General features: G+C 46.5%; 2 protein-coding genes and 1 long non-coding RNA gene across 9 annotated transcripts; 2 read left to right on the plus strand and 1 right to left on the minus strand.

Annotated features, from left to right (window-relative positions):
- Positions 1–386: 386 nt before the first annotated feature.
- Positions 387–17,864, minus strand: ccdc9b (coiled-coil domain containing 9B). 7 transcript variants are annotated; one of them, XR_003887572.1, is made up of 16 exons: positions 17,702–17,864; positions 15,944–16,302; positions 14,488–14,595; positions 14,015–14,119; positions 13,787–13,930; positions 13,553–13,702; positions 11,662–11,724; positions 10,296–10,474; positions 9,094–9,143; positions 8,972–9,016; positions 8,448–8,544; positions 7,465–7,498; positions 6,876–7,389; positions 6,717–6,790; positions 6,536–6,633; positions 387–675 (listed from the first exon to the last, which is right to left on the minus strand). XR_003887572.1 is itself a non-coding variant. In XM_011616334.2 (15 exons), exons 3-15 carry the CDS (start codon positions 14,581–14,583, stop codon positions 6,607–6,609), a joined length of 1,578 nt encoding a protein of 525 aa, XP_011614636.2. In that variant the 5' UTR covers positions 14,584–14,595; positions 15,944–16,302; positions 17,702–17,864; the 3' UTR covers positions 5,248–6,606. The 7 variants fall into 7 exon arrangements, 4 of the variants coding, with proteins under 4 accessions (XP_011614636.2, XP_011614641.2, XP_029688526.1 ...); XR_003887574.1 differs by lacking the exon at positions 387–675 and adding an exon at positions 3,338–3,356; XR_003887573.1 differs by lacking the exon at positions 387–675 and adding an exon at positions 3,463–3,767.
- LOC105418113 (uncharacterized) lies at positions 978–2,916 on the plus strand. Its single transcript, XM_011616325.2, has one exon. The coding sequence runs from the start codon at positions 1,410–1,412 to the stop codon at positions 2,124–2,126; it is 717 nt and encodes a 238-aa protein (XP_011614627.2). The 5' UTR covers positions 978–1,409; the 3' UTR covers positions 2,127–2,916.
- Positions 17,865–19,101: 1,237 nt separating the features above from the next.
- Positions 19,102–20,135, plus strand: LOC105418112 (uncharacterized). The gene is made up of 5 exons (XR_965485.2): positions 19,102–19,220; positions 19,302–19,324; positions 19,669–19,688; positions 19,775–19,825; positions 19,934–20,135. It is a non-coding gene; the product is annotated as an uncharacterized lncRNA (long non-coding RNA).
- The last annotated feature ends 154 nt before the right edge of the window (positions 20,136–20,289 follow it).

Below are 20,289 nucleotides of genomic sequence, written 5' to 3' on the forward strand. Positions count from 1 at the left end.
TTAAGTTGATTAAGCAAACACAACTTGGATAAACTGTTGTTTTCCAGCAGCAGCCCTGAATGAGACTCCAATGTTCTGTGAAGGTGGGAAAATAACTGAGGTGTAGTTTTTGGGGCCAGAATAACCTGAGTTATTCCTGGTGGTGAATAAAATGTTGTTCTTTTGTTTATAAGATTTATAAGTGATAAGAGCAACTGAGCTTATTTGAGTATTTATTATTCAGCAGCTGTGAAATCCCAATGTGAAGATGGTGTAAAGAAATCACTGTTTAATAAAGCACAGCTGAGCACATTCAGGATAAATAGTTCTCTTTTAAGAAAATAAAATGGAAAGCATCTGATAGAGGTATAAGAAATAAAACAGCTCATAACAACCAAGCGGTTTGTTTTTTGTATGTTTTTAATGTTACAGTAAAGTCATTTTTGCTGTTCCAAACTTGTTTTTTTGTGTTGTTTTTGCGCCATTTTCGGCTAAATGTCCCTATCCAAACGTCTCCAACGAGTTTCAAGGCTGAACAAAGATGAAAATCACATGGATCTCTGAAAATTCCAGCTTTTTCCTGGCATTATGTCGTGTCCCTGGTGACAGTTCCACGCCTCTGAAAGAGCTCCTCCTCATCACCTGTCACACCTGTCCTGATTGCGCAACAGCGGATCCATGGCGCTGTCCGTTGTGCTGAAACGTGGCCAAAAAAAAAAAAAAGCGCAGCTCAAGGAAATCAGGATGCATCAATGGTTTGGACAAAAGTTACATTTCTCTCAATTGGAGCGATTAATTGCTACATTCTTGCCTCGTTGCACAGATCCGAGGCGCATCTTTTCCTCTTGTCTACGGTCTGTTTCTCACTTTGCAGCCGCAACAACACCCTAATCTGGATGCGCGGCACAAACACATGTGAAGCTGATCTCCCTTTTTTTTTTGGTTGCAGCTGCAGCTGTGTCTTTAAGAGCCACCGCCCGCCCCCAATGCTGTATTTTTAGCTGAGCAAGCGTTCGTTTGCTGGATAAGACAGGCAGCTGTGCACCGTGTGATCTCACTCCATCCTTATCTGTTCGAAATCTTGCACTGCGGATGCGCTTCGGGCCTGCAGCCAGCCACCCTCCCGGAAATGTCGTGTCGGGTGGACGTTTGCCCCGTCGCTGTCGGATGCTGAAACGCGTAATCCAGCCCTGCTGGTGCCTGGTGGTCGTTATGAAACGCAGCGCAGCGATGGGCTCCGAATATTCGGCGCAGTGCTTCTGAGTCGGATGCATTTTAGCAGATCAATTTAGGTGCGAACCCCTTCCAGCGGTGCGGACGGCGCAATTCTGCTCAGCCCTCCGCTGTCCGTCTTCTTTTTGGATTGTGGATAACAAGACGGCTTCAAGACGGAGGGGGTGGTGGAGCATCGAGGGAAAAAAAGGGGCAATATGAGAGAGCGGGACTTCATGCCCAATATGGAGAGGGGCAAACCTGCGACCTACACGGGGGACAAAAAGGCTAAGATGGCTGCTAAGACTAACAAGAAGTGGGTAAGACTAGCCACTGTTTTTGCTTATGTACTGTCCGTGTCCTTAGCAGCCATTATCCTGGCAATTTACTACAGCCTAATCTGGAAGCCCACCACCGCGTCCTCTTCATCGGGGAAGCCTGGCGTGCCCGAGGAGGTGAGCCCCACCGCCAACATCTCAGCCAACATCCCCACAGGCGGCAACGTCTCAGAGTGGAACTCTACACAGACGCGGATGCTGCCCCTGAACGCGCAGGTGACCACCCCGAACAGCCAGGATTTTCTGTGGGCCGACAGAACCGAGAGGGCGGCCGCCTCTCCGCGCGGTGCCCGAGCACAAATTGCGCACTCGCAGCAGGAGGACGGACTCCGCGCACCCCCCCGCGGTGACACAAGCACGGACAAGTCGGACACTTTACACAGGCAGACGCGTCAGTCTCAACCCCGAGCCAGCAACTCCATCCCGACAGGCGGCAGGGAGTCTGGAGAGGAACTGGAGCAGGAGGAGGAGGAGGAGGAGAAGGAGGGTGAGACGGAGTCACACGCACGGGACAACGCAGTGATGGGGACCACGGATGCCGCGGCGGTTGTTACGCCGACCCCTGCGACAGAGCCACCCGGCCCGAGGAGAGCCTGACCGGGACCTGGTCACCAGCTCGATCCAAACACGGAGCGTTTTACAGACTCAAAGCCGCAGGTCGGATTGGGTTTTTTCTTTTTTTCTTGCAGAGCTTCTTTGTGAACGCTGGACTGCACAGACCTTAAACTAATATACCGCGTTGAAAGACAAGAGAAGCACCCCCACCTCCTTTGCTTTTTAGTTTTTAGGCCATCTGTATGCCTTAAAATCAGTGTGAGTCTACCGTGCACAACTCCCGAGGCCTCTGTCCGGACCTGGGCCACATGGTTCTGTTCATCCAGAGATGTTTTTTGTTGTTTTTTTTTGCAGGACATAATCCTGTTCAGAGGTCAAAGAGGCTGAATATCACTGCCATCATCGTCTGGGCTTCATCATTACTGCACTTACTTGCTTTTTAACATAGACTGGTTTTTTTTCTTTTCCTGTTATGGATCAAACCTGGATTCCAAGTAGAGAACCTGCATTATTTATTTATGCTCAGGTATGTGCATATAACCATGTAAACGTGTTGTATTTTCGCAGGGCAGGCATACAGCTTCTTGGCCAATAGATGAACCTATACTGTAGTTAGGTACTTTTTATTCATGGTACAATATAACTATCACAAATATCACAGAGTACAAATAAACAACCTTGGAAAAATGACACATTTTGGGATTTTGTAAGACGTATATGTAAACCATTAATCCCTTACTGACATTATCCTGTATGTTGACATTTTATTTATTCAGAGCCAGAGGGGATAGTACAAAGTATTTAAATAAAGGTTAGTTTTTTCTTAACAGTGTATCTTTCGTGCGTGAGCTGAAAAGCTTGTTGCATTTCAAAGAAACGTGGCAGCACAAAGACGGACCAGATTATGGCCGTTCAAGAGGTGACGTATCGTGCCTGAGCTGGCCGCCCGCCGCGTGCTCAGACCACTTCACAGTCGTAAGAGGTGAGGAAGTGTGAAGAGGAAATCAGACCCACCGCCTCGCGCGCTGCCCCGGCGGCGTGTGCGGGAGGCGCATCGACTCAAGAGCTCTGTTGTTGTGGCGCACGAGGAAGAGACATTACGTGGCGGAGCTATTTTCATCCAGCTGGAGGTGACGGGCGTCACATGAACGTGCTCCATTTCCTCCTCTCTATTCAGCTCCTCCGCTGGGAAGGTGGGGCGGGAGAACCGTGATGTCAACAATGACGGCAGCTCGGGTTGCGATAGCTTTTTCACCAAATGCATCTGGTAAGCTGAATAAGAAAGTCCACGGATCAAGGCGGGCATTGATCGGACACACCCCCCCCCCCCCCCCCCCCACAAACATAACAACACAAAACATATATGTGATTCTACAGTCTGTGGAGAACCCACTGACAAGCCTGTCGATGCTGCCGCGACCTCCTCCTTGATAAATGCGTTCGCAGCGGCTCTTATGGCCCCTGGTGATATGAGAGGAGGCCTGACCGACCTATTGATGAAGGAGTTCATCAGTGCTGACAGTTACTGCTGGAAGCCATGTTTCAGTCAGCACAGCATCTGACCTTATGACTCCTGAGACCAGTGGCCGGGACAGATGATTGGATTATCTGATGTGAACCCAGTCACGAGTGACGTCAGCGTTAGCCTTCATCCTCTCGGGGACCGAGCATCTTCACATCGCCCTGGCAAGAATAGAAAGTCTAAAAAATATAGGCGGAAATAAGGGGGGGGGGGGGGGGGCTCTTTTGTCCAGGAGATCTGACAGTTTTGACAGCAATGGAATGAAACGTCAGCGAGACAGCCAGAGGAATAAAAGACCTTTCAAATCAACGTTTGAGGCGCTGTCATAGAAGATATGAAATATTCATAAGCTGTTCCTGCGACAACTTTCAAGTGCCGAAAAGGGCAAAAATCACTGGCGAAGGGAAAGCGCGGCTGTGTGGACATGCCGGCGCTGGCGTCAGCATCGGGGAGCTTTAATACCGTTGCAGGACGACGCGTTATATTAGCATGGTGCAAAATTACAAGCCGCTATATGTTTAGCATCTGTGCCAGGAAGGAACAATAGAACAAGGTCAAAGGTGAAGGAGGCAAGGGGAGTGGCTGCCAAGGAGTGTGTGCAGCGTGTAGCACCTGGCGGGAACGTGCCGATCGTGAGTGGCCTGATCCGGCTGCCCGAAAGTTCGTTGAAATCACATGACCAGGCCAGGCCGGGCCAGGCTGGGAGGCAGCGTGGTGCGACAGCCGTGGTTACAACCACAGTAGTAAGGCAAAAGGCAAAAGCCAAGCCAAGCAGATTAGACTTCCTGTTGTCTCCGATTGTTGAACTTTTGACCCCATCCTGACATAATGAAAGGAATCTGTTTCGGTTCGCAATTAGAAGCAAATGTATGAAATAAAATCTTATTCGGGGCCTTTAAAAACAGGTCCAATTAGACACAATAGCCTCAGGGAGGCAGAGGTTATTACTCCTGCACTAAATGGGCCTTTAAATTGATTATCTGACTTCTCCTCCAGAACTCCGTTGATTCTTTTACACTTTCCACAAATCTTTTTTTTGCTCTCCAAAGATGACAACAAGCGGGCCGGCATCCCTGAAGGTGGACTTGCATCAGGACGATGCTCTTGGCTTCAACACTGCTTAGGCCAAACACTGAGTGTTCTATTTGAACTGTTAGCTCAGGGAGGCAAAAGCTGCACAGCAGAGTGCAGCTGACATAATCCTACACTGCACTTCAATCCACTAACACAGCCTACAGGACTTATTTCCATAATTCTAACACCCCCACCAAGAGCGCGCTATTGCATCACACCCTTTAAAATATCAGCTAGCTTCGTAGTCGAGCGACCTGGACCATCCGCCTGTTCTATATGGAGGATCGACAGGATTCAAAAGGCTTTGGGCTCCTGGTTAAAAATGATATTCAGTGACAACGGCAACAGTGGAACCACCACTGCCATGGAGACCACCCCCCCTCCCCCGGAGAAACGTAATTAAAATAGGGTCACCTATGGGAGGTCCCACCTGTTGGACAGCGAGGGAGAGGCAGGCCTGCGGAGAGCTCATCTGAAATTAATCAGGACCAACGTGGAGCTGTGACTCCGGCAGCGGTCGCATTTCTGCTGTTTCTCCACGGGGACAAAGACAAACGGCAGCCACAGTTTGGGATTTCTCAGGTTTATTGGTGTTTTGTCCTTCGGGATTTCCACTACAGGAATTCAAACTATGACCACGAGCACTCGGAGCAGGGAAAAAGCTGGGATCACACTTTGAAACACTCGTACATAGACAGGCACAAATTAATACTTCCCTCTGATGAGTGGAGACCCAAGTGGAGACCCAAGTACACCAGGTTCTGCCATCCCTTTGTGATGGCACGTTCATCAGTGAGTGTCGCTGATCTAAGTACAGCATTAATGTAAAATACTTTGGAGGTATCCTTCATCACCTGCCGATCTGATTCCATTCCTCAGAAAGAATAAGGCCCCTATACTCCTTTAGGCTCCTTCTACTCTTGTGTGAAGACTGAAATCTGTCTTCTCGTTTTTTCCAGTGTGCTTCTACTCGTTTCCTGATGATGTGAATTTTATGTAACCACAGTTAGTTGACAGCTCACAGAATAGCCACTATGTTCTCTCCTCACTGGTTACATAACTCTTTACTATACTGTAACAGATAAAGGCCCAGAAAAAAAGGAAATCGTTTGAGGACAGAGATTTTGTGAGCCTTCTTATTATACCAGAAACACAACAGCTGATAAAAAAAGAACATTTTACCGAAGCATGTGGCTGTTCGTGTGTTGGTTGGCGAGACCTTCAAAACAATCGTGCCTTAAGTGCTTCAAAACATACAGGACGCCTGAGAAGGCTCGGCTTCCTCATTTTGAGTTTCTACAATAATCGGATTACATTGTTGAAATTCATCTTCCACTCAATTTTACGACTATTTTTTGAAGCTGGGTCATGTTTGAAATGGATGGACAAGCACTTTTTGTTATTTTAGCTCTAAACTGGAGACAAATGTCCTTAACTAAAGTTTTATAAGGGCAATGAAAGTGGTAAATCTGTAAACAGCTGAAACAGCTGAGTAGTAAACTATTTTATGTCTTCATTCGGTCTCTGTATCACCCAGAGTTTATACCTAAGGCAAAATCAGGCACTAAACAACATGTGGCTGATGTTTATTTTGGCGGGCTAGCTTCGTCTAACTAGCTAGCCTCCCTCTTTAAGTTATTATAATACAAATGTAAACATTCAATGATATTGCACTCAGGCCGTTTACTAAGGTACTGCACAGCATGTCAGCACACACATCCTCAAATACTGTGTCATAAAGTGCTCGGATGTAAAACCATTTCAGCGGGGAAAAACATCCGCCGTTTAGCTTTTGGACCTCCGCAGGGCAGGACACGCTGCAGCCAAAGCAAACCACGACTTTCAAACCAGGTACCTCAGAAGCAAAACGATGCGTTCAGGTGCAAAGAGGCGAGGCTCCCATTTCTGCCACTGTGTTAGGGGTTGTCAGACGATCTTGCCTTGCTCTCTTGCCTGCAAAAAAAGGGGCAAATACACCAACTATGAGCTGTTACACGTCTAAGGAATCCCCCGTCCTGTCAGTCTCTCACACTGACCTTGTCACTGCTGGTGGGGTGTGCTGGGTGTGTTTCTCCAACCTCCAGACTCAGGACAGACAGACCGGATTCCTCTGTGGACCAGGAAACAAACAAAAAGCATCAGTTTACTCAAACCAAAAGTGTCGGAAGAGCATACCTACACGAGTCTCGTCTCACCTGCGTTTGTGCTGTTGCACTTGGAGAGCTCTGCAGGATGGACAGAGTGAGGTTCTCTGTGAGCAGAGGGGGGGCTGGAAGCTCCAGAGGGGCTGCTGTCTGTTTTAGTACATTCACTTTCAGAGGACTGCTGCTCGGCAACAAGAAGGGCAGGTGGACAACCGCCCTGGTCCTGCTGGACACATTTAGAAGCTTCCAATGGAGGTAAAGAAGCATTCAAAGAGGTCGGACTTGCTGATTCCGAGTGGGCAGAGTCCTGGGAAGGTGCAGTTGGCCTCGTGTGGGCCAGTGGGAGGGATTCTTCTGAGAAGCGTACTCTCTTCTCTGAAGTCCGAGGAGACGAGTCCTCAGCTGTCGCCAGACCCGCTGAAGGAGTCGCATCCTCGGATGTGCTCGGTGAAAGCAGGGTGGTCGACGCGTTCACTGCCGAGTCCCGGTCTTTGCACTCTTCTGCCACAGCATCTGTGAGGGCATCAAGCTCCTCCACGAATTCCTCCAAGGTTGTATCGGACATCTGGAGGATGAGATATGAACACGTCTGCTGGACCTGCCTGTTTATTAACCTTCGGAAGCAAGTCTGATATCTCACCTGGAGGTTGTCTCCAACTTCATTTTCCTCCCATCTAAAAAAAAAAAGAAAGTTAAGCACGGAAATTCCTCTCCGACTGTGTAAAGTTACAGATTCTGCCTTTTGATCAATGAAATTAATAAAAAGTCAAGTTCCAGGGTTAAAAACAATGTTGTTCATGTCCACCCAGTAAATAATAATTGAGTAAGGCCTCCAATGATTCCATTTCCTGTTTTTCTGTTTTTAAAAACTGCAGTAGCGCAGCCATTATGCAGCGCTAATGCTTCTTGTGAATGTACTGTGGCCTCAAATGGCTTTTTGAGTGCTGAAAGCGTCGACTCTGCTGTCTAATTTTGGGGTCAAAACATCAGAGCATGGGGAAGCAGTTTTGTGTCGCTGATGCAGCAAATCCGAATGAACCTGCGGCGTCGCTTAGACTCCCGCGAGCGCTTTAATCATTTTATACAGAGCCGGAGATGGACTGCTCCGGCCTGCAGACCTGCAGAAAACAGTGCCAAGCCTGGAGGAAAACAGCTTTACCTTTTATTACCGTGCAGGATTATTGGGCTGCATATCACAAAAAAATGAGAAGAAAAGAGCAAAAACGGGGAAAAGCACATTTTCAACTCCATCTCTGAGACAAACAACCTGAAATATTTCACTTTGCAGAATTGAGACGAAACATCCCCTACAATGGTAAAAAACTAAATAGAAAGATTTCGGGGGGCTGCAGTGGGTTACTTCAAGTCTGCAACTTGAGATTTTAAGCAGTGTGAGCTGTGCATGAAGCCCTCTGGTTTATTCAGGGAAATAAATGTAGTGTTCATCAAGTCTCACAGCATCCGAGGGAACCAGCGCATTAGCGCAGGAAAACAATAGCAATCCCCATATTTGTTTTCCCTATTTGATCTCCCACCATATGCTTTCCTACAAAGCTCAGTGGAGGCTACAGTAGCAAATATGCAAATATGGATCAACTGTGGGGGCATTTCATAGTTACTGACCTCCTGGCTCTCCCCGTCAAGCGATCGATGCCTTTGGCTTTACTGCTGGTGGCAGGGACGTTTTTAGCCTTTTTCTCCTTTCCTCGTTTCTCCTGGCCTACAACAGAACAACAGTTTGAAGTTACTTCACATGGACAGAAGTGGCTGCGGCCCCTGAACAATAAATATCTACAGTTATTATATAATTATTATATAAATTCAGCATAATTGTCGCCTGCACTAGACTGCCGTTAGCGTCGAGCGTGTTGCACGTGCTGAACATGAAACAGAGCTGAGCAGCAGAGACACATCAGTAAATGTTTGTGTCCTTCAGGGTGAGATGGGAGACAGTGGTTGTTTATCTCTGCACGTTAGCCCCGCAGCGAGCTCTACCCCACCCCCTTGGGGGAAAAATGCAGTAGAAGATGGATGGCTGATGCCCCGAGAACCCGAATTCATGCCGTGTACACTGTGGGGTTTGACTGGGACACGCCGCCATCTGTTTGTGTATGCATGAGAATTTGAAGACAATAGGAATATTTTACCTCTTGAATCAGCTCTAGATTGTCCTCTTCTAGAATTTCGCCCTCCTGGAGAAAAGGCAATAGTCCATATTTAAGGGGGGAAAACAAGTCTATATTTTTTGCTCATTTTCTCTGACTCTCACCGCGGCTGGAAGCTCCCCAGTCCCTGTCTGGGAGGGCTCTGTCTGAAAACCTAAAAGAGGAGTTTCAGCTCAGACCACTGATGTAATATCAAATCATTTTGCTTGAGAGACAACAGTGAGTTCATCTGTTCCCACCGCAGAGGTGTTTCCGGCGTGAAATCTTCAATCGTTTTTACACCACCGGGACTTTTTCTGTGGATCTTTCCCAGAACGGGCGACAGGTTTCACTTCACTGACATGTTTTAGCATTTCCCATCAACTGACAGCATCGCTGAATCAGAGATGTTTCCTCTTCCATCCCTCCTCAGGAGGCTCGTTTAAGCCTCACCAAATAAGGCAAAGCATTCCATCCCTTATCCCTACCTAAAAATAGCTGTTCCTCCCTTGTTTCTTTACATTTTGATGCTCCTTTAACCAGCACAATTATTTATTCAGTAGTTTGATCTCCTGGAAGAGGAAGCCTCCACTAAAGTGTGTTTTTATGCTGTGTATTAATGTATGTTACACTGAATACTGGTGAGCCGCTCACCTAATTATTTCGTAATATCTTGGTACTTGATGATGTGTATCTCTGTCATGATTTTTGACTCAGTAAAGGAAATATCTGTCTCATATCGTGTCTGTGTTATGACAGTGAAGAAAGCTTTCCAACCAAACCCCAGAGGCCACGAGATGCATTTTAAACAAGCTGCTGAAGTATCCAACACATGTTTACAACACGTTTTTATAAATGATTAAGTGGCCAAAGTGTATAATCACAAAGCCTTGTGATATACCAAACAGAGCCAAAGTATTTTGTTTGTAGGCTTTAAACCTACGTATTATATCAGTTTCTGTGATTCTTCCTCCCCTCCAGCACTGATAATAATTCAGTTTAGCCCTCAGTCAACAGAGGTCACTAGTGTACATGCTGTACAAGCCCAAGTTAGAAAAACATACACATTAGATTCAGCCCATTTATGAGGTGTTTGGGCAGTTAAACAGCATTTTAAATAAAAAGAAGCATTCTTAAATGGATGCATTTCATGCTTCGCTAAATTAGATGGTTAGTGTCATTAAGAGGCTCCCCTGACTTCAAAAATCTGGAGGTCCCTGAAGAGCACAGGGTCACGAGGCCTAATGACAGTATCGCTGTCAGCCATAGCTAATGCCATATGGCTGAATTCCAATCCTGCAGACCAGAAAGTAGTTAAAAGCCTTACATGTTCTCCGTTTTATCCATGTCCCACGCCCGCCTCCACTGGCCCTTGGCATTTTTGTGGCGTGCCACTCTCTCGCGGTCGATCTGCTCGCGCTCCTTCTTCCAGCGTATGTACTCCTCCTGCTCCTCTTTGGATGTGGGGATGTTGAGGTCTGTGCTGGCCTGTTGACTCGCAGGCTCCTTGGCAGACACAAAGCAGTTCTCGCCATCTTACCGCATGACTAAGAGCTCCTAATGTTGATTTATGACAACGTTGCGTCTGCTGAGCAGTAATAAAGGTGCTCTGAAGGATGACTGAACTAAACACACATCTCTTTACACATTACACAGAGCAGCGAAGGGCACAGGATCAACAACAGCCACACATACTAACAAAGACTGATGGCTTTTTCCCTCTATTATAGATGTGGTTGAACAACAACCAAAATGTTCAGATGCACAATAATCAATACTAAGGGAAGCCTTAACCTCTATGTTAACATTTATCAAGTTATCTTGGGCAGGAAGAGCTGAGTATTGCTTGCTTCTTTAGAGAAAAACAGGAGAGAGTGTCACTAAGAACATGCGATGGTCACGTCCCCTCAGGTATTGACCACCACAGCCAGGTAAACATGTTGCCTGCCTGTGTACAGTTATCACAGAACGTGTCATCCACACTCATCCTTCTGTTTTCCGTCCTCGCCCAGCTCGCCCTCCTCCAGGGGGAACGCTCAGGGCCCCTCGGGAGCATTTTGCTCACATGTTCCAACAGGCTGTGTTCTTTTGCTGCCCCAGATGTGCCAATTAGCGCTTTTTAATTTCTCGGTTTCAGAAGAACTCGCTGGGAGGTTATTGCGGGCTACGGCAGCCAAGCTAAGCCACCAAGAGAGGGGGGTTGACTGATATTCAGACTGATATCTGATATTCAGACTGATCATGGTCCAAACGGCTTATTTCTGTTCCTCTGTGTCCAGAACATCACCAGTTCTCACAGTTTGCACTGACAAGTCCTCAAACCTCAGAAGCACCAACTCAGAGCGATCTTAATCCATCCTGGCTCATGGTAGCGTGTAGGACATGGAGAGTCATGCGGTGTATTCAGGGCAGACTCATAGAAGCCCATCCTCCTCGTCTCTGGAGTTGGACTGTTTATCACACGGCTGATCTGTGAGACAGCTCTGAGCTACTCCAGCGACATCGACACGCGAGGCAGCGCCAGGCAGATGGGGACAAGGGAAGAGGGACGTGTGCATGGCAACCCTTTGTTTCTGTCTTTAGGCAAATATTTACATCCCTGTTTGCTAATCATCAGATCTTTAAGAGAGATAAATCCTTGAATGATTGGTTTTGCAATCTGTATCTGTGTACATATAGCGCAGCGCTGGTACCTGGCTTGGTGTGGAAAGCCTGTGGTGCTCCTCATTGTGCTCTGGCCCTTGTTGAGCCTGATCCTGTCAAAGAAACGGGACAAGAAATAAAAGAGGAAGATGAACGCAGCAACAATAAGGATGACACAGCACGCTGTCTGTCACGCTGTCTGTCACGTTACTGTTGTTCCAGGGTATTAAAAAGCCTTCGGTGCCCCCAAGTGGACACGTGGTGATATAACACACGGAATTAAACTTGCTAACAGCAGCTAAAGAAGTGTTGATTATTCCTCTAACAAAAAAGATGTGCTTCAGTGAACAAGGTGAATGAATCGTGTTGTCAATCACAGCAACACGTCCACATCCCGCTGACAACGGAGTAGTGTGGAGGAGTGGTGCGACTGGGAAGAGGAATTAAATGCACAGCTCTTCAAAGCAGCCCAAATGCAGTCTGCCCAACACGCAAACACAAAAGACCCTTGACTAGCTAAAGTCTTTTCTGTTTTATTCCCCTCTCAGCTTCTTCCACTCCCTCCCTGACCCTGGCACGTCGCCTGGGCTGTCTCTCCAGCCGAATAATGAGTCTTTTCAGAGTGAGGAGGCAGACGCATGTTAATTAGATCAAATCGGCCCTTTCAGGGTGGTGGGAATGGGCAAACAGAAGAGAGCAGACCACTTATAGATTTAGACGGGAGAAATGGTGGCTGGAAGCAGATGGGGGGTTGCCAGGAGAGCGTCCCCGTCAGCTTCCCTCACTTCTTACTTCCTGTCTGTCTTTACCTTTTATGAATGTGAGCTGAGAGTCTGGTCATGGGAGACTCGGGCTTGACAGGCTGCCTGGGGTGCAGCCAAATCAACACAGCCATTCCTCAGAGTGATCACTCATTTCTTAAATTTGCAGCACACTCACAGTATACTACATTAAACCTATGCATTGGTTGGACTATAATGCTAAATAAAGCCGTTTGGTAAAAGTACTGTACCTCAGTGAATATATCATTGAAGTACAACTACTGACTGACATATATGACATCATTTAGTCCTGTTCTGCGGCCCCTCGTGCAGTGTTCCCTCTGGACTAATCAAGTATCTTAAATGACACTGGTTATGTAAACAGCGTCCACGTGTAAAGCCGGTCTCTGGGAAACCCAGATGACTGGTGCGCTGGCGAGCGTTCAAGTGCTGATTCAGTTAACATGACAAATAAAGGGGATGCAGACGGAGCAGGCCCGAAATACAGCACGAGAACAGCCCGTTCAGCAGTGGATTCCGCGCCCGTTAAACCAGCTAGGCGCCGGCGGAGCGGCACTCAACCAATCAGAAGCAGACGAAGCATCCAATCCTACAGAAGACGACCGCGTGTGCACGTGTGTGTGTCAGGCGTTACGCTGTGGCCGAGCAGCTGTTTCGGAGTTTCTGCATACCTGTAGGGGCTAAACTCGGTGTCAGTGTGGCATTTCACAGCCCAGTTGGGCAAGTGTGTGTCAAACACGGGCTCTGCAGCACCCACACTGTTAATATTCATCATATATTATTGATAGGAAGAGGACTTTTTAATCCAATGAAGCACCGGTCCTGAAACGGTGAATGTCTTTCTCATTGGCTAATCATGACACAAAGGAGCAGACCTAAAGGTGGTTACAGAACCACGATCATCTAAATCCTTTATAAACTCTAAGGAGCACACACTGCCCTGTTGTCTGGCCTCTGTCGTAATCCTACAGCTCCACTCCACCTACTGTCTGAAGGCTTTTGTGCTCCATCGCACGATGGGCGTGTCTAGCCGAGGTTTCTAACATCTATTTTTAAAAACATCAGTAGAATGAACCGTGGGGAAATGGGGAGGGGGTGTTTGTGTGAGAGTGGAGGGACAATGATTGTGTCCCGAATGTCCAGAGGCTCTGATCCAAACCTGAACCAAAGGGTCTCTCTTGTTGGCGTGCGGCGGCTGCTTTCCCCTCCCTGGCGACTCAACACTCCTGCCTGGTCCATCATCAGTAGGACCCTTGATGTCAGCAGAAACTGGCTTCTTGTCCGGTTTCTCACTCACCACCCTCTTACCCTGGAGAGGCAGATTAGCGTGAGAATTGTAGCTACACGTAGCACAGATAACACAAGTATATCCATGTTGTATATAATATTCCACCTTTTTTCCAGCCATGGTGACCGTTAGCTGCTTCCTGTGGCCTCGGCTGGAGCTCTCCTTCGCCCTGTCGGCCCCTGCCTCCCGCTGTCCTTCCTCAGCAGGTGAAGAGACACTAATTGGCTTTGAGACCACGATACGACTGTCCTGCGAACAGAAAAAAACAACTGTTTAAATTGTTTAAAAAGCGTGGCGTGGCAGACACGGTTTTTAGCATATCGAAAAGCTCACGCTGGTGGATTTGCTGATTGTGATAGTAAGGTCATCAGCTTTGCCCTTGCGGCTCTGCAGCGCCATTCCTTCCTCTTCTGCCCTTTTTTTGTCTTCTTCTACCTCCTACATGCTCAAAAGAGGCAGTGTTTTCAATAAACAAGTGTTCACACTTTAAACCTCCCCCCCAAAACAAATACAACTTTTTTTGGCTCTTAAAAGTGCTGCCATTAATAAAATGATAATATAACACACAGAGATGTCCTGCAGCTGGTAAGCTGCCCTAATTCAGCACTAAGAGGAGTAAAAGTAAACATTTGTTTCTTGAATGCAGTGAAATGACTTTAGAGACACCAAGAATGTAAATATTAATGGAATTTAGCCTCTCACATACACATAAAGCCCTTGAGGAAGAAGTAATGTCTTGAAAAAGAAACTAGGAAACTCTGCCGCAAAGTACTTTTATTGTCGTGAGTGGGAGTGCTTGTCCTCACCTTATACCTCTTCATCAGGACTTCATTCTTCCTGCGGAGCGCCTCGATCTTCTTGTCCAGCTCTGCATCCCTCTCGTGGTCCCTCTTGGACGTCATGTTGGCGGGGGTCTTTGCGAGAGACACATCAATGAGATCGTTCAAAAAGGGTCAACACAGAAACAACGTTTTGAGCTGCCGGCAGCTGCAGACTGGACCGTCAGCAGGGCCATCCTCTTCTGCAGCCCAGCCCAAAAACGGTTAAGACCCTGTGAGCTGAGCCCAAACCAACCCCAGTAACAAAGACCTGGTCATCACCGCTGCGCCCCCTCTGAATGCCTGGCTCCAGGGCGGGGCCTCGCAGCCTTCTTGGATGATCTACTCTGATCTCTGTCCTGTCTTTATAGTGAGCTGCTCTCTGTGCGGGCCCTTCACCCCGTCTTTGGAGACCCCTCCAGGCCCACACTGTGCTTCACTAGGTCTTATTCCCCCACTGTGTGTGCTGTGATATCACACACAGCTTTCACACGCCCTCACACACACACACTGCACAGATGGAGCGTTCATCATGAAGCTCAGTTACACTGGGAGCATCCCAACCATCCCAGTGTGGTCAGCAACCATGTGGAGCAGGAACTTCATGAATGTTAACACTCCAGAAAACCAGCGGTGTCCCAATGTTAAGTGAGGATCGCTGTATCCTAGTCAGCACACTCGATGTATCCCATAATGCATTGTGAAAAGTAGTGTACAACCGAGGCTCCCTAAGCATCCCAGAGTCCTCTGCAGTCACATGCAGGAAGTCAGACTTGATGACAATTAGTAGTTCATAATTAACTTAATTATTAAGGGCATAGTTTTTAATTCACAAACAAATAATCAAGTAAAAACAAATAATCAACGTTGATCTGGTACATATTCATTATGCAACACTATGATGTCACTTAAAGCGTGCCAGCGTGCACGACGTACTCCACTCAACCCTGCTCCCTATAGTGGGTATGGAATAATGACAAGAAGCAACCTGCAGTATTCGCTTAAATAAAAACATGTAAACACTAATACTGTTAATTAGAAATAGATTTGTTAGGCTGATGGATGTTGTTTTCACAGCAACAAGTTCTTTCTTTCTTTAGGAAAAGATAACCTGTAAAAAAAATAAAAAAGCAAATATCCATCCTTTGGTAAACACCACTCAACAAACGTTATTGCTGAACTCTATCGGAAGAGTTCATCACCGACTACCAGACAGAGACATGAGGTAGGCGTGTCATGCTCTGCTGTTGTTAAAAGAGAGCGCTATCATACTGCTAGCACAGATCGAGAGCACAAAGACACTGGGGGAAGGAGATGATGCCTGAGGTTTTAACAGGAACAAAACAAGCCCTGATTAAAATTAAACACCAAACTTTTTTTTGTCCACCCAACTACAGCCCATCCTGAGAGGACACAGCAAAGTCTTTCAAAAGTTCCAACTCACTCAGGGAGGCAGCAGCCTGGAGAAGAGTTACCTCACAGCTTCCAGTTGTCAGGGGATCTAAACACAACACATCATGAGGACATAGCACCAAGAATAGGTTCAAGGGAGAGGCAAGCGCAGGACGGCCTCCGCCAACCGGGAGACCCGTCGGTGATTCGGCCGGGCCGGTTCTGCGGCGGAGCTAACGGGAAAAAATCACAAAGCGCCGCGGATCTGCCGCTGGACTGCGCCCATGCCGAGACGGGAGAGAGAGCTGCCGGGGCTTCCCACACAGCCGACGTTCCTGCCACCTACAGGAGCCGCAGACGCAACAGAAGCACGCGGCCATAGCCCGAACTGCGTCAGAAGGGGGGGGGGACCTAAAAACAGCAGAGAGAGAGAGACGGAGAGAGAGGGAGGGAGAGGGAGAGGGAGAGGGAGAGGGAGGGAGAGGGAGAGGGAGAGAGAGGAGGAGATGAGACGAGAGGAGGCACTCACGGGTCGTTCCATGTCAGCGGAGAGAGCTGCTGGGATGGGTCCAGGCGCGAGGCGGCACAGAGGGCTGCTGGGGTCTCAGATCATGCCTCGATTACAGCGAGCCGAGTCGGGCACGCAGCCAAGGCGTCTGACGGACGCAACAGAGCTCCCCTGTTAACAGATTTCACTGCGCCCATCCGCTTGTCCTCTCCCTCCCCCCTCTCTTTGGCTCCAACCCTCCCACCCTGCCGCACATATGCTCCCTCCCACTCTAAAACACTTGCTTTCCCCCCCTCCCTCTGTATACATGCTCAGAATATTTAAGTTAGGGAACGCCATTTGTTCGGTCACACTGTGCCAGTGTAACTTTGCCTTGTGACTCTTTAATTAATAATTAGTCGCTCCGTGAGTCTGTTCCTCTTTAGCTGCAGTCCTAATTAAATCAACAATAAGTACATCCGTCACCTTTTGCAGAGCAAAAAACACATTTCAAATCATTTAGAAAATCGCAATATAAACATTTTTTAAAAATCAACCTGCAGACTTTAATTATTTGGCTGGTTCAAGAGGGGGAAAAGACTGAAATTACACAAATTTCAATTTCTTGAGGAAGGGGAAGAGACACTTATTCACGCTTGAACCCATCTGGGGGAGCAGCCGTCATTGTTCCAGCAGCTGCGCCTCCTCAGAGCTCCTTATGCGTTTAGAGCACCGGGGAGAGATGGAGGCCGGTCTGCCAGAGTTTCCACCGCTCTCCCTGCGCGCCATCGTTGCCAAAAGGCGAGACGGAAAGCGAATGTCACGCAGGCGGCTCTGCGGAGCATCGAGGAAACAAAAGCATCTTTGAATGTTTCCAATTATGGCTGCATTTTTAGCCAGCCGAGCCTAAATAGCTGACATTCTACATGCATCCACAGCTTCGTGAGCAAGGGAAGAAATATTTTGGAATAAATGTATTAAAAAAACAAATGTTTAAATAGATTCACTTTATGTCCTCTTATGTTTATAATGACTCAATTTCAGTGAGGAGACGGTGACCTTGAACCTCAGTAGTGGCAGTGGAGGTCAACTTGGTTAACTAAGTGAGGAATGAATGATGGGACCACCGTGTCACTAGGTCACCTTTCACACTTTCATTATTTCAGGCATTGTTTACACACCTCCCCCGGCTCGAGCAACACTTTACAATTCTAAAAATACAGAAAGAGTCGTGTGACCTTGTGTCCAGTGCACAAAGTTATGTGCTAACATCCTAACTGAGACTGAGACTGAGTCAAACATTATTTTTCCAGTTTCTCTTACCTGCACGCGTTTGAGAGAAGACAACCTGAGCACCTCGGGGGAACCAGCTCAAAACTCTTTAGGGTTTGAAATGGTTAATTAGCTGGTTATGGATGTTTACTAGCTGTGGGGTTTAAGCCAATATGTTAAGTATTTCAGAGACATCCAGAGCTCACATCAAGCTAACGCGTGTAATGCCTGAGCATTTATTTAATTCCATTCATGTCCGCAAGATGGAGCCAAATCTAAGTATGATTTCTTCAGAAAGCTTTGAATGTTTTTTTTGTCTTGTTTTGTCTCTTGTTGTTCTTCTAATGTTATTTTTAAAAGGAGTGCTAATGTTTGCAATATAAAGACTGGGTATTTGATTTGAAATAAACGAAAGGCTTATGGGGATAATTAAAACAGACATAATTTAAAATGACACGTTTTATTTAAATTTTAGTCCACAATCATCGTCATCGCTGTAAAAAAAACTGTAAAAACATCTCTCTGTACAAATCTACATTTAAAAACATCTGCATTCTTTTCCCTTTAAAATCTTCATTTTGCTCACATGTCAAGTTTTAAGCATTTGTTTGTGCATGTAACAATGAACACGATCAACTCATTTTTAATTCGGGCTTTTTAGTTTATAAAGTTGCAATTCAGAGTCAAGCAACCGTCTCCTGCCCTGTCTTCACTGACTGTCAGTCTGTCCTTTGTCTTCATTTTAAATTTTTTAAAAACAATAATTAGGGCACAAAACGATGTAGATAGACAGACAAAGCTTAAGGCACAATAAAGCTGGATGGAGCTGTTTTTTCACTGTACCATGTGGTTTTGCTCTTAAGCATAGAACCAGTTCTGCATGATGCTGGTATTGTCTGACACCATAAACCACACACAATCCTGAAAACCAACATTTTCCCTTTTCATGTTAACATGCTGGGTTGATCCTGAGACTGAGCCTATGTCCAAATAACCTTGTTTAGCGAGGGGTGGAGAAGGGGAAGTTCTGTTTTTAAACTGTGCTGCTGTGAGTCTGTGTTGTAAAAGGTCAATGCTTAATGTCAGTGTTCGAATGTTTGCAGAACAAAATCAAGAAAAGCAAAGACAACTAATGACCTGGCAAATGGCAAATGAAGATGACGATGGATGCCGACCTGCCATCCTTTTTTATTTCATCGTAACTTGACATTGTCAAACAGTTCATTCACCCAGGCCATCCCAGTTTGTGCATGTGGTCGAGTGCGAGCGCCCACTGATTTCTACACCCCATTCAAGTTCTGCCACCTGTGAAGAATGTGAGAAACACCTGACAGCATGTTTGTTCCTCCTTACTCTGAGGACGAGAGGTCCTTTCAGGTGGTTACTGTATTTTTAACTAACCTGAGATTAAAAGAACGTTGACAGACCGGCCACACCTTCATCTTTTCTCTGCTGCAATTATCCGAATACTTCTGAGGCTAACACGCCTCGGATCCTCATCTTCCTGCAACCTTATAAATACAGACCACACAGACAGGACACAGGACAGGACAGCCCAACACCTGAGCAGGTATGTTGTGTTTGTTTGTGCCTGACTGTAACAAATCCTGTCATTTGTTTGTTTATCATTTGTTTCTTTTTCTTGTTACAGGAAGACAATCACCATGAGTGACAGTAAGTTCAGGTTTTAAAGTTTGAGAAATGTTGATCTAGTTAAAAATTATTTTGTCGCTCTACTGTTTCCAATAAGAAGATGTTCCAAGTCTCAGAGTGAATTAAAGTAAAATTTAGAATGTGGATGATTTGCACAAGGTGCCATCATGCCCCTGTTTATTCTCTGTTTATTTAAAGCTGGTATATCTAAATATATTGATCATATATATCCAACTGTTTGACTCTGTAAGCGTGAGATTACTGAGAGTGGATCAAATCTTGCTTGTTGGTACAAACTGATAAACTGAGGGCAGATTTGTGTTAGATTGCTGAGTTTTGACCAATTTATTTTCTCCTTGTTGCAGGAGAAAAGGAAGACAAATCGGTGAGTCGTCTGCATGAATGCATCACTTTCGAGTTCTGAATAAATAACATTAAATGTGAAATTTCGATGCTTGTCCTCTCTTTTAGCGTGGCAAGGACAAGCGTCCAGAAGGCGATGACAATGACGATTCAGACAAGGTAGGATTATTTTTTTTAAGTACACTTTTCAGCATGTAGGAGGGACTAAAAGCAGTGATCTCTCTGTTTGAATGAAATATCTCAATTCTTGTGTTTTTTTTTCAAAAGGGTGAAGACGTGAGAGGAGACGGTGGCCGAGGCAACCGCGGCGGTGAGCGTGGGGGACATGGGGACCGTGGTCGTGGACGTGGACGTGGCAAAGGCAAAGATGACGACTAGGAAGGAACCAACCTTGAATGGTCATTCTGTACAATGAAGATTGTAGAATGAAATGTTCATCTGTCTAAAATAAAAAATACTTTTAAAATGATCAGTGTTGGGTGGAGATTATTAGTAGAGAATTAAAATAAGGCAACAAGTCTGCCTCACAATCATGGGGACATTTTTAGTTGCGTTTGCACGGGACAAACGTCTGATCGCACGCTTCACAAGACGGCTTTTGTTTGAGCAGATAAGCGTGCACG

The sequence above is a fragment of the Takifugu rubripes genome, chromosome 2 (genome assembly GCF_901000725.2).
Source record: "Takifugu rubripes chromosome 2, fTakRub1.2, whole genome shotgun sequence".
Classification (NCBI taxonomy): Eukaryota; Metazoa; Chordata; class Actinopteri; order Tetraodontiformes; family Tetraodontidae; genus Takifugu; species Takifugu rubripes.